The sequence below is a fragment of the Medicago truncatula genome, chromosome 4 (genome assembly GCF_003473485.1).
Source record: "Medicago truncatula cultivar Jemalong A17 chromosome 4, MtrunA17r5.0-ANR, whole genome shotgun sequence".
Lineage (NCBI taxonomy): Eukaryota > Viridiplantae > Streptophyta > Magnoliopsida > Fabales > Fabaceae > Medicago > Medicago truncatula.
Window position 1 is genome coordinate 32974700 of NC_053045.1, and position 13790 is coordinate 32988489.

Sequence of the window (13790 nt, forward strand, 5' to 3'; positions counted from 1 at the left end):
TAAGGGTATTATTCCTATAATAAAAAATTGCCACCATTCTCAACTGTCAATTCTCTTTTATGATTTCTCTTGCCTTTCTTCTTCTCCATGTTATAGGTACAAAGTATCCATTGGCTATCAATGACTAATCTAAACCAGAGAAATTAGTTTGCCACCTTTAAATATAAGGTTTCCCCGTATCAAACATTTTATTTAAGCACAAATAAAAAACCAACATAGCGTCATTGATACCAACGTAAACCCCCACCCCTACAGTTGAAACAGTGATATGATCGATGTTCAATTAATAAAATCAAGAGAAAACAAAGTTAGGTACTAATATTTATTTCACTTTATCTTACGATATGTAATTCTAAATATGATTAAAATACCTCACAAAGGTTATGTTTCTTTCTCAACAATCCCAACCTCGCCTTAAACTAATCAAAAAACAAGTTACGAAAAATGAATGGTTCATCAAGAAAATGAAAGCATAAACATCTTATTAAATTTCTGAACTAAAAATCAATAAAATATATAAAATGATGTCCTCTCTCTCCCACTCTCTCTATTATAAACAGCTATATATGAAAAAAAATTATTGAAATATTGGTAACCATGTTTGGACTATACAAGCAACATTTTTAATTAAGATCTATTCGATTGGCTAAATGGACTAATGTGATACGTAAATATACTTTAGTATCATCTAATAATTATTTATTTTTTGGTGGTGACCAAACTTCGAACCACAGCTCTGACATATATTATGTATTGTTCATATCAACTAAGTTAAGCTCACGAGGACATCTAATAATTATTCTAATTTTAATCTTAATTTTTTTGCAATGACAAAATTTAGAAAATAATTCAATTTATTACTAACTATTATTCAATATCGAAGTAATCCTGAAAGCAAATTGATCAAGTAATGAAAAAACATCAAGTAACAAAATTGATCCCTTTGGTTTTAAAAAGTTAATTTTTTTTATTCTCTTACTATTTATGCTTCGTAGATAATAAAGGAAATGACCCTTGATCTTTTCTCAATCCAATTCATTTACCATAATTGCATAGAAAAACAAATGGGTGCTATTTCTTATATAAATAATGACAAATTAAAATAATCATCTCCATTTTAATTGGTTTTTCTATCATGGAGAAATTATGATGGTTCCAATTAAAAAAAACAAATAGAGAAGAATAAAAAAGAAGTGGTGAAGAATAAAAAAAGAAAGCAAATGGAGAAGAATAAAAATATAATCAATTAAAAGTAATAATTAGTTTTCCATTTTAAGGTGATGAGTGTTAACTCCGTGAGGGGTGTCTATAATTTGCTCACTATTCATGACTCTCATGGTGTTTAAGCTATTTTAGATTTAATTTGACAAAAACAGGTTCCCTTTAAGGTCTCTATTTTGGCTTGGAGCCTTATTCGTAATAGGTTACCAATTAAGGACAATTTGGTGATGTGCAGCATCATTTCTCATGACTCTCAATTTTGTGTGACTGGCTGCGGTGGATTGGAAATAGCACATCACTTGTTTCATTCTTGCCCTGTTTTCGCCCCTTTTTGGTGCATGGTTAGGTCGTGGATTGGTATATCTTCAGCTGATCTGGATTTGTTACAGGATCATCTTGTTCAGTTTATTCATTCTTCTGGAGGATTGTGAGTTCGTCGTTCATTCTTGCAGCTTATTTGGTTATGTTGTGTTTGGGTTATGTGGAATGAGAGGAAAAATAGAGTTTTTAAGGCTAAGGAAAACACAATTCATCAGATGTTAGATAAAGTCAAATTACATTCATTTTGGTGGTTGAAAGCTTATAATGTCAATCTTGGGTTAAACTCTCATATGTGTTGGTCGAGCTCTTTTGTTTGTATGGGCATCGACTAAGTTTTCTTGTTTCTTTTGTTTTTGGTTTCGTGTTGATTGTAAAATTTTGAGGTTCTTTCTGGCACACCTTGTGTTAGGAATGACTATCAGTTGGTTTTAAAATGATCCATTTTTTCCTGTTAAAAAAAAAAAATTAAAGCCAACCGTATCATTTAATATTAATTAATCTAAGTTGTTAATTGATAAAAGAACAAAATGCCAATATTTAGAGTAAGTAAATAAACTTACCTTCAATTCAAAATATCCGCCTTCAATATATATATATATGTTCTGGAATGCTAGATAAGAAGTATAAAAGTTATTAAATATTCATAAATAGGTTTTAACAATAATTACAAACAACATTTTTATGTAAGATCTATTATATGGGTTAAAGAGACATACATGATACATAAATGTACTTTGGTGACATCTAATAATTATGCTAATATATTGAGGAATTTAGTGCAACAGAAGAATTGTTAAAAACTATTTATTTGATGTAAACATTGAATATCGTTTTTACTATATAAAGTGATCAAGCAATTCACCATTTGTTATATACAAAGTTAAAACATAAATAAAAATATGGCTGGAATTCTCAAGTTTTTTTATATTGCAATCATTTATGTTTCTTTGTATCTTGTTGTAATCGAGGGTAAAGGTAAGCTCATTTTCAAAAAAGTTATCTTAGACACAATATTTCACTCATATATAATAATATTTTCTTATCCTTATTTTACATTGCAGATGGCTGTAAAACTAACTTCGATTGCTTGATAAAATATCCTGATCATAATGAAGATATTCTGCAGTGCATTGGCGGTCATTGTCTGTGCCTTACCAACTAGGGTAGAAAAAAAAAATTTCCATTTGGCTAAGCCTTTTTATTTTATTTTCTCATTGTAATATTGTTACTCTTATAATTCGTCCCAAACTTTCATGTAATTACCTAACCTTGCAATTTGATTAATCGCATTATATATATATATATAATCAAAAAATGAGTACAAGGGGTACTCTAACAATACAATAAAATTCAAAGCCTCATAAAGGAGAATCATTTTAAATAGGGACTAAGAGTCTAGAAACATCAGAATAATGGGATAGAAGTAAGTAAAACACACAAATAAACCACCGTTCATCCTTGACTCAATCATATCATACATCCTTCGTAAAGTTCCTTTCAAATCATTCCTAGCTATTTTATGCATGCTAAACTAAATCCTGATATTGAAACTGATAAATCTAAATGCTATAAGTCAATAAGAGTCCAGAATTCTGGCCAGAATAGACCACTATATTGTCATCTAGCCATGTTCAAAATAATGATAATACCCTTTCTAAAAGAGGGGATCAATGATCAACCTTGTTCATCCATACGTGTGGGAACTGTTCATTTGATATATGTTTCTCTTGTTCAATTTTTTTGTACACCTCAGATAGTTTCCAATCATAAATAGTTATTCGTGTATTTGTTTCTATGCATTGTTATTGTTGTACCTCTTAAAGTGTTGTATAACATTTCTCACACCCTATTTCTATGTATTTCTTTTCTATTCGTTATATGCAGGTTATCCTCACGACAAGACTGAGGAGTAGAATCAAGGCGTTTGTGTACGAGAATAAAGCGGATAGTTATTCTCTCACCTATATTATGTTGTTCTTTAAAGTTTGTTGGATTATTGTGTATGTTTCAATTAAGTTCTAGGCTCTGATGTCGTGACATCAGGACCGAGTTTAATAATATGTACTTGACTTATTTTGTTGAATAAAATATTACATATTTTATTTTATTTTGAGGATAATTGTAAGGCCATAAGATGGAAAAATATTTTATTTTGAGTTATAACATTGAGTTGGTGCTTGTCATGACGATGTTATATCTTTTTTTCTGACGAAAAATGACGATTTGGTATCTTAGAGACTACATAAAATTTATAATGGCTAAGTTAATATAAGACATTAACAATTGAGTTTAAAACTTCAAAATATGGATCTTATATAAATCTAGAAATCTATTTGTCTAACATTAACAATGTATTTTATAATTCGGAGCGTGTTTTTGAGTTTCAGTTTCTAGAATCCGTAACTCTTGATATGATTAAAATACCCTGTGAAGGCTATGTTGCTTTTTCAAAATTCTCAGCCTCGCGTTAAACCAAAGAAAAAACATGCTATGAAAAAGGTATGGTTCATCAAAGAAATGAAAAGCATAGACAAATTATTAAATTTATTAGCTAAAAATTAATATAATATATCAAATAACTTCTATTTTTTATTTTTTGGTCAAGAATAATTACTAATATTAACTAATGACTAAAGACATAGGATAGCTTGTCGGTTCCGCTAAAAATTAATATCTTTGCATGGAAGTTGTCTCTTAATCGTGTTCCGACTAAGCATAACTTGGTAAGGAGGCATATTATTCCTCTAACCGATCACGAAATTTCGGCAGATTGTGGATTGTTAGAAAACATGTACAATTTATATGTTAAATGTTACTTTTATGGTCGACATTGGTCTCTAGTTTCATGTTGGTTAGGTCTCTCAACGACAACTCATGGTAACTTATTGGTTCAATATTATATCACTATCAGAGGTTTGGGTCATTTGGAAGGGAGAAATAGGAGTATTATTGAACACAAGGATGAAAGATTTTTAAGTGAAAAGGTTAAGCTTCAGTCCTTTTGGGTGTTAAAATCGACATATGTTGCGTACGATTTTGATTATCATTTATGGAGGCTTAATCTTATTACTTGCTTAATTGTTGTTTCCTACCTCTTTTTTTTCTTTCCAGTTGTTTGTAGTTTCTTGTAATGTAAATTTGTACTTTTGATAAGTCAATCTAGTACATCTTGTGTCAGAGGGAGTTAATGTGTGTGTGTGTTTTTCTTTTTGGTATAATAAAAAAAAAAACTAATGACCAAAGACAACTAAGATAAATAAGGAAATAAAACAGTAAGAATATAGAGTATCATCTCATTAAGAGTATATTACTCCAAAAAAAATCTCATTAAGAGTATTATTCCTGTAATAAAAAATTGCCACCATTCTCAACTATCAATTCTCTTTTATGATTTCTCTTGCCTTTCTTCTTCTCCATGCTATAGGTACAAAGTATCCATTGGCTATCAATGACTAATCTAAACCAGAGAAATTAGTTTGCCACCTTTAAATATAAGGTTTCCCCTAATCAAACTTTTTATTTAAGCACAAATAAAAAACCAACATAGTTTTATTGATACCAACGTAAACCCCCACCCATACAGTTGAAACAGTGATATGATTGATGTTCAATTAATAAAATCAAGATAAAACAAAGTTAGGTACTAATATTTATTTGACTTTATCTTACAATATGTAATTCTAAATATGATTAAAATACCTCACAAAGGTTATGTTTCTTTCTCAACAATCCCAACCTCATCTTAAACTAATGAAAAAACAAGCTACGAAAAATGAATGGTTCATCAAGAAAATGAAAGCATAAACATCTTATTAAATTTCTAAACTAAAAATCAATAAAATATATAAAATGATGTCCTCTCTCCCACTCTCTCTATTATTAACAGCTATATATGAAATAAAATTATTGAAATATTGGTAACCATGTTTGGACTATACAAGCAAAATTTTTAATTAAGATCTATTCGATGGGCTAAATGGACTAATGTGATACGTAAATATACTTTAGTATCATCTAATAATTATTCATTTTTTGGTGGTGACCGGAGTTCGAACCACGGCCCTTGCATATATATATGTTCTGCAATGCTAGATAAGAAGTATAAAAGTTATTAAATATTCATAAATAGGTTTTAGCAATAATTACAAGCAACATTTTTATGTAAGAGACATACATGATACATAAATTTACTTTGGTGACATCTAATAATTATCCTAATATATTGAGGAATTTAGTGCAACAGAAGAATTGTTAAAAACTATTTATTTGATGTAAACATTGAATATCGTTTTTACTATATAAAGTGATCAAGCAATTCACCATTTGTTATATACAAAGTTAAAACATAAATAAAAATATGGCTGGAATTCTCAAGTTTTTTTATATTGCAATCATTTATGTTTCTATGTATCTTGTTGTAATCGAGGGTAAAGGTAAGCTCATTTTCAAAAAAGTTATCTTAGACACAATATTTCACTCATATATAGTAATATTTTCTTATCCTTATTTTACATTGCAGATGGCTGTAAAACTAATTTCGATTGCTTGATAAAATATCCTGATCATAATGAAGATATTCTGCAGTGCATTGGCGGTCATTGTCTGTGCCTTACCAACTAGGGTAAAAAAAAATCTTTTTTTTTTTTCCATTCGGCTAAGCCTGTTTATTTTATTTTCTCATTGTAATATTGTTACTCTTATAATTTGTCCCAAACTTTCATGTAATTATCTAACCTTGCAATTTGATCAATCACATTATATATATATATATATATATATAATCAAAAAATAAGTACAAGGGGTACTCTAACAATACAATAAAATTCAAAGCTTCATAAAGGAAAATCATTTTAAAAAGGGACTAAGAGTCTAGAAATATCAGAATAATGGGATAGAAGTAAGTAAAACACACAAATAAACCACCGTTCATCCTTGACTCAATCATATCATACATCTTTTGTAAAGTACCTTTCAAATCATTCCTAGTTATTTTATGCATGCTAAACTAAATCCTAACATTGAAACTGATAAATCTAAATGTTATAAGTCTATAAGAGTCCAGAATTTGGGCCAGAATAGACCACTATAGTGTCATCTAACCATGTTCAAAATAATGATAATACCCTTTCTAAAAGAGGGGACCAATAATCAACCTTGTTTATCCATACGTGTAGGAACTGTTCATTTTATATATGTTTCTCTTGTTCAACTTTTTTGTACACCTCAGATGGTTTCCAATCATAAATAGTTATTCTAGTATTTGTTTTTATGCATTGTTATTGTTGTACCTCTTAAAGTGTCGTATAACATTTCTCACACCCTATTTCAATGTATTTCTTTTCTATTCGTTATATGCAGGTTATCCTCACGACAAGACTGATGAGTAGAATCAAGGCGTTTGTGTACGAGAATAAAGCGGATAGTTATTCTCTCACCTATATTATGTTGTTCTTTAAAGTTTGTTGGATTATTGTGTATGTTTAAATTGAGTTCTAGGCTCTGATGTTGTGACATTAGGACCGAGTTTAATAATATGTACTTGACTTATTTTGTTGGATAAAATATTACATATTTTATTTTATTATGAGGATAATTGTAAGGCTCTAAGATGGAAAAATATTTTATTTTGAGTTATAACATTGAGTTGGTGCTTGTCATGACGATGTTATATCTTTTTTTTTCTGACGAAAAATGGCGATTTGGTATCTTAGAGACAACATAAAATTTATAATGGCTAAGTTAATATAAGACATTAACAATAGAGTTTAAGACTTCAAAATTTGGATCTTATAAATATAGAGAGAGGGCATATCAAGTGAGAGGAATAGCTAGAATGAGAGAATGAGAGAAATTAATCTGAACCATTGGATCAAAATCAACGCTTCAGATTTAATTGCTCTTTAAAAAGGGTCATGCACTACAACCTCTACCTTTCATCTTCTCCACTCTCGCGTACCCTCATCTTCTTCTGCTTCTACATTTTTTGATATAATATTTAAGTTAATTGTCTTTTATACATACATATATAATGATTTATTGAAAAACAATGATAAAAATAAAAACTGCCACATGGTCAAAACTTAGGGGCGGTTTTATAATTTTTTTTAGGGGATCAAAATTGCAATTTCTTGAAATTTAGGGGATTAATACTGCTATTAGTCATTAAACTAAGGTCAAAACAATTTACAAAAAGCAACCGGTGGGCCCAAGTATTGTCATTGACTCTGGCTGTTGAATATTCTTAGCGTTCAACATCAACATGCCTTTCTTTTCATCAAGCAGAAACCCATTCTATGATATATTATGAGTATATATTGTCCTATTGACCAACCATTTTCAAAAGTTGAATAACTTATTGTTTCTTTCAAGCCACTACCTACTAAGCACAAAAAGCAATTCTAGAAGCTTTCTCTGCCTTTTCTATGTCTGAACAAGCTAATTAATTATGAAACACAACAAACTCTAAACCTCGCAAATTAAAAGCCTCAAGATCAAAGCAATACAGTATATCATGTATGTACAAACAAGGTGAACAAAAAGAACATGCATGATATATATGTTACATGTTAAATGGACTTTATCTAATATGCACAAGCGAAATGGTCTTACATCATGCATAACTGTCTTTTTCACCATTGTATCAATAAATTATATATTATTTTATTTAATTTAATTTAACGATGGAGTTTATTGATTCAAGGTGAAAACTATAGCTTGTGCACGATGCAATATTTGTCTCATTTGTGCGAAGTGGCCTGTTAAATGATGTTATATACTATTATTAATCAGATTTTATTTGGACCGCATTCTCCTATTTTACCACAATATAAAGGTTTGCAGCGTATCCAGGGCTGCAGTTTAAAACCATACTTATTCATATCCAGTTGGTGGAGGACAATGAGAAATCCTGGAATCTGAATGAGACATCCCCAACGGCGCCTCTCTCAAGATGCGTCGGCTGAGAACTATCACTGATATTGATATCACTTGGATCAGATCCTTCACATGATAATGGCTGTATTTGATTCTCATTAGGACGGTGTGCCAATTGAATTTGAGGTGGTGATGGCAACACAGATGAAGACAAGGGTTTTGATTTTGTACTTTCTGCACTTGAAGTCGCCATTGTTCGGTCCCAAAGGAAGACATGTAGGAGAATAGGAACTTTAGTGTGTCGATGTAAGGAGAGTTTCTGGCTTAATGAAACAGTGTCGTAACAACGAATTGCTCCGGTTGATGAAACCATCCATGGAAGAACTCTTTGATTTGAAAGCCTTGAAACTACCAATAACCTTGAAGTTTCTGTTGCTAGTTTGTATAGATTGCTTAGCCCTGAACGTGTAGCTGGTAAACTTTCTTTACCTTCGTCGATTACCGATGATGAGATGAATATAAAACCCTGTTGATCACAAAATTATTAGATGAAACATTCAACAATAAATGAGTTTGTGTAACTTAAGCACATGTCTCACTTCATATTGATGACATGTTAGTATTCGACACTTCAAACTCGATCGGTTCTATTTTCTTAAATCATCAGTGTCGGTGTTGTGTTAGGTGTCTGGCTATAACATGTACGGAAAATTCAGAGAGGGAGAAAGACCTCTTCTGTACGACTAATGGCAAAGCCGAGCTTTGTATCTTCCTCTCTAAGTTTGATCTCTATTGAGAACTCTCCTCCCATTGGAGCATACCATAGTCGAATTGCTCTAACGACACCAATGTCTACTCCGTGATAATCTTCGAAACCATAAAGGCTTGCATTTGCAATGTTGCATAAGTCGGATAATGATCCTGCATTTACCGTGGAAGAAGCCGTCTCTCCAGATATCTGTCACAGATAAAAGACAAACAACAAATTTTATGAGGTGTTCGCTCAGCAGTAAAAGTTTGACATAAAATCTTAAGGGACGGAGTTCAAATCCCCTCAGATACAATTGTAAAATGGTCAGGGAGTTGATGATTTACCTTTGTGAGTAAGGACTCAGTTTGAATGTTCATAAAGACAATAGGGACCCCAGAAGCTTGCGCTGCATTAAGCCATGCGTTTGCTCGGGCTAGTGTGTCTTCCACGTCATTGTAGCGAGAAGCAACTCTATCTGAAGCTTTGGGAAGAAGTAATATGGAAAGAAAGTTGCTAGAATTTGGAACTGATAGCAACTCCTGCATCCTTCTCTCCCATGGATACGACACAAATCCGTCCTGTATTCGGGTTTTTGTTAACTCATTTACCATCCTACTGCTCCTTGAAGCTGAAAAGTTTTATATCATTTACCATTAGATGAAGATATTATAAACTAAAAGTCATAATCAGTAACTGCAAAGCTCAACAAATAAAGTAATCACTTGTGTGTATCAAACAAAAGTTGATTAACTGAAGTCCTTCTAATACATTATACCAGTGTATAGGTGGTACTAGACGGTATTCAATCAAGCGTTGTGAAGCACAAGATACTCCTCGGAGTTGGCGTGACCCAGTGTTAGATACGTATCATGTCTGATACCGTCACATATGAGTACAGTGAATTATGTCATTTGCTCAAATTATTATCAGTTTCAACGTATTCGTGTCGTGTCCGGTGTCCATACATATATATATATATATATATATATATATATATATATATATATATATAAGAGTAATGAATATAATGTATGTATCAATAGCTACTATTCAATATTACTGTATTCCATAAAGTATTAAGAATCACAAGTATACAACTTCTTTACTTTCCTTCTCTTTAATTACTTATCTAAGATGTGAAAAATGCTGGTTTCTAGATGTCTATATCAGACACAAAAGGAGTTCATGAGCAACAAGCAACTTGATGGCCTAATCTAGGAAAAGTTTGCAGCTTTCAGAAACCACAGTTATTGTCTCAAATAAATGTGGTTTCATGGATATGTATTCTTTAGACTTGGGTTAGGTACAATCAGAATCAGATAATGTCACAAATAAAGAAACTCAAAAGCTATAGAGCACCAACACATTCCCAAACACAATATTGAAAGTTGAAAAATCAAAATAATTGAATATACTTTTAATTTGAAGTGTTTGTGTTGGATTGTCCAAGAAGGTACGAAGTTTTTCAATGCTTAGATGTGACTAATCTCCATCCAGAAATTTGTGGGGCACATAAAGTGGATTCTCTCCTTCTAACTGAATTTTTTTCATATGCATAGCCGGAAATCAAACATCTAACGCGTAAGGGTCTCAAGTCATTTACCATTTGGATCTATCTATTGTTGGTAGCAACGTGATTTTCTAAAAGTTCTCTATATGCATGTTTGATGACACAGTGAATTTGTTAGAATCATCGTGATTTTGCAAAAGTTACACTTTGTATCTTTTGCTAGATCACAAGTGACCACAGTTCCGACAAATTCACCATGATATAAGACATACATATGACGTAGCTTTTGTAAAATCAAACTCGTTCACCATAATTTTAACAAACCTACTGTGATATCAACCACGCACTTACAAATGAATTTTGCCCCTAATAATAAAAGAAGGAAAACGTGTCCCTCACATTTGTATGAGATTAAGACAAGTAGTACTACTATCATATTATGTGGCCAAACAAGCTACCAACCAAAAATTAAGGTAATGGTGTTATTTTGGCAAATGGGGAACTATGCTAGACTAATCAAAACAAGATAAGAAAGCAGTAACTACGTTGTCCGTGTGCTTTTATTACCTGTCGCTATAGCCGTACTTCTTAGTAGCTGTAAGGTATCACTCACCAAGAAAAATTAAATAAAAAACTGTTTTTAACATATGAAAATAACTAATCTTCAACAACACGAAAAAACTTTGTACCAGAAAAGACCAACCGTGTAACTATGAAGTAACTACCATCTGCCGACTAATCAACCAACCAATAGCAACAAAGTCATATTATGGTTTCTAAGGACTAATTTACTTGTTTAATTTAACCTGGAAATCGACACATCAAATCAAAAATCATGTAGGATAAGATTATTTAATCTACACATAATTAATTCAATTTACGGTTAAATTATGGTTAATTCAACTTCATGGATTATATTAACCATCATTTTTACTGTTATTTCAATTAACTATCTATTCAACTGAATTTGAACACATTTTTCCACGAAGACATTGTGGATATCCATAAAATATATATAATCTAATTAATTTGCAATATTGTACTGTTGCAAGAAAGACATGTAAAAAAAAACAAAAAAATTAGGAGAACAAATATGTTTAGATTAACTTTGAATTTAGCATATTCTATCATTTGAAGCTTCAACCGAATCACCATGTTACCGTAATTTTATTAAATTCACCGTAAATTCAAATATACATGAATCCAACTCAACAACTATTCAATTTTAACCATGTATAAAAAAATTATATTAAAAAATAAAACATGTATAGAAAATCAAAATTAAGAAGAAACAGTACCTTGGAGTTGAAAGCACTCAGCTTCAGTTCGATCCAAAAACCCAACAAGATAATTAGGATCAACGATATCTCTAAGAACATAACTCTTCTTATTTTCATTAGGAACAATACAACCTTGCAATTCAGCAAACTCATCAACTCCTCTACGTACTCTTACAAGTATAGAAGTATCTTTCTTCTTATAAGCTTCTTGAAGAATCTTATTTACACCACTTTTACCATTCTTGAAAGGTGCTTTGAACCTTATAAGTGAGTTAGCTGAACCACCAACACGAAGTTCTTCGACTATGTCACCGGTTTGAAGCATGTCTCCGGTCCATTCGTCGGATTTTGAGCTGCCTTTGTAGCATTCTATGGATAGGACTTTGAAGTCTCGAGAGGGTGAGTCTGAGGATTTTGAGCTGCTTTGTGAAGATGATCGGTCCATGGTCATGGTTTGTGAAGGTTTGGATTTTGTTTGAGATGAGTTTGGTTTGTATGTGGGATAAAGAGAAAGTGAGGGGGTGGTTTTTTTTGTTATGGTGTGGTCCTAGTTGGTGATGTATATTAAATGTTAATTATGGTATGATTATGAGGTTGTTCAGATATTTTAAGGGGTGTCCTCGTGAGCATAGCTCAGTTAGTTAGACAATGCATCAAATATGCAAGGTTCGGAGTTTAAATACCACAAAAAAAAAATATTTTAAGAGATAAACATCGAAGAAGATGCTTACTCCAACATGTGCCCTGTTCTAGGGCACATAATAAGAAGCTCAATGTTAAAATTTTGTCGTAAGAATTGCGTCAATTTATTTTCTCAAAAAATTAAAATTTATTTTTAATAATAACTATTTTTAATTTGTAGAATCATTAATATATATTATTGTTAGCGAAATCCGAACATTAATTCTTGTGTGGACACATATTTTGACAAATAAAAAAATTGTTCATTCGTTATTTCAAAAAGTAAATTTTCATTTAAATCATTCACAATTTCTTTACGAATCAATTTAGTCATGATTAAACATAAATTCGTCTTAGAGATTTTTATATTAGAGATAAATTAATCTCTATGTTATAATGAGTTGAAAAATTATTCATCTTCTGTATAAAAATGTGAAGGATTAATTTGGGGTTATCTTTTGTCAAAGACTAAATTGAATTGCATAAAAATAGTGAGAAATCAAAATGAATAGCTTTATTCTTCTTTTTTTAGAGAGAATCTTCACTTATTTTAAAAATGTATATTATTTAATTATTATTTTGCCTTTTTTTAAGTGCGCGTCTAAATGATGTATCCAAATACATATCCACACAAGAGTTACAAAACTAAATGCGTGTTTAGTTAGTAATTTTGGTCATCATATTTTAAGTTAGATAATTTAATTTTAAATGTGTATTCCATTGACCAATCTGGTGCATATAAAATTACTAAGATAATAAACGCTCATGATGTATTTGTAGTTCTGACACATTCATAAATTATAATAGTGAATGTTTTAATGTGTTTTTGTGCTATTTTTGTACTCCTACATTATTATTTGTGTTTTAATATAGAGAAAGATATTGGAAAATTGTACAAGCGTTGAATGAGCATTTTGTTTTTTGTAATGATGATGTTAATGTTGAACTTTAAAAAGTTATTAGAATTAGAAATTTGTGGTAGGCCTAGTGGATATGTATGTGGTCTGTCGATAAGAAATTGTGGAAAATATTAAAAAAAAAAATATTTAAATATGTACTGGTGTTCACTATTTAACATAACAGGTCAAAAAGTCAATGAAATTAGCTGAAGAAAGCAGTGTGAATCCATGACCAATGGTTGCCGGTCTCGCAC

At 30.9% G+C, this 13790-nt stretch overlaps 1 protein-coding gene and 1 long non-coding RNA gene across 2 annotated transcripts; one reads left to right on the forward strand and one right to left on the reverse strand.

The window, feature by feature from the left end:
- The first annotated feature begins 5805 nt into the window (after positions 1-5805).
- LOC25492605 (uncharacterized) lies at positions 5806-7176 on the forward strand. The gene is made up of 3 exons (XR_003011534.2): positions 5806-5975; positions 6062-6163; positions 6901-7176. It is a non-coding gene; the product is annotated as an uncharacterized lncRNA (long non-coding RNA).
- Positions 7177-7981: 805 nt separating this feature from the next.
- Positions 7982-12500, reverse strand: LOC25492606 (uncharacterized). Its single transcript, XM_013600773.3, has 4 exons — positions 11975-12500; positions 9511-9794; positions 9146-9373; positions 7982-8941 (listed from the first exon to the last, which is right to left on the reverse strand). Exons 1-4 carry the CDS (start codon positions 12405-12407, stop codon positions 8417-8419), a joined length of 1470 nt encoding a protein of 489 aa, XP_013456227.1. The 5' UTR covers positions 12408-12500; the 3' UTR covers positions 7982-8416.
- Positions 12501-13790: the final 1290 nt, after the last annotated feature.

Bases quoted from the DNA above. Each gene is read 5' to 3' on its own strand.
- LOC25492606 (XM_013600773.3), bottom strand. From the start codon at position 12,407: ATGACCATGGACCGATCATCTTCACAAAGCAGCTCAAAATCCTCAGAC. The intron at 9,374-9,510 runs GTAAATCATCAA...TATCTGTGACAG, and splicing joins CTGAGTCCTTACTCACAAAG to ATATCTGGAGAGACGGCTTC. The intron at 8,942-9,145 runs GTCTTTCTCCCT...TGTGATCAACAG, and splicing joins CCATTAGTCGTACAGAAGAG to GGTTTTATATTCATCTCATC.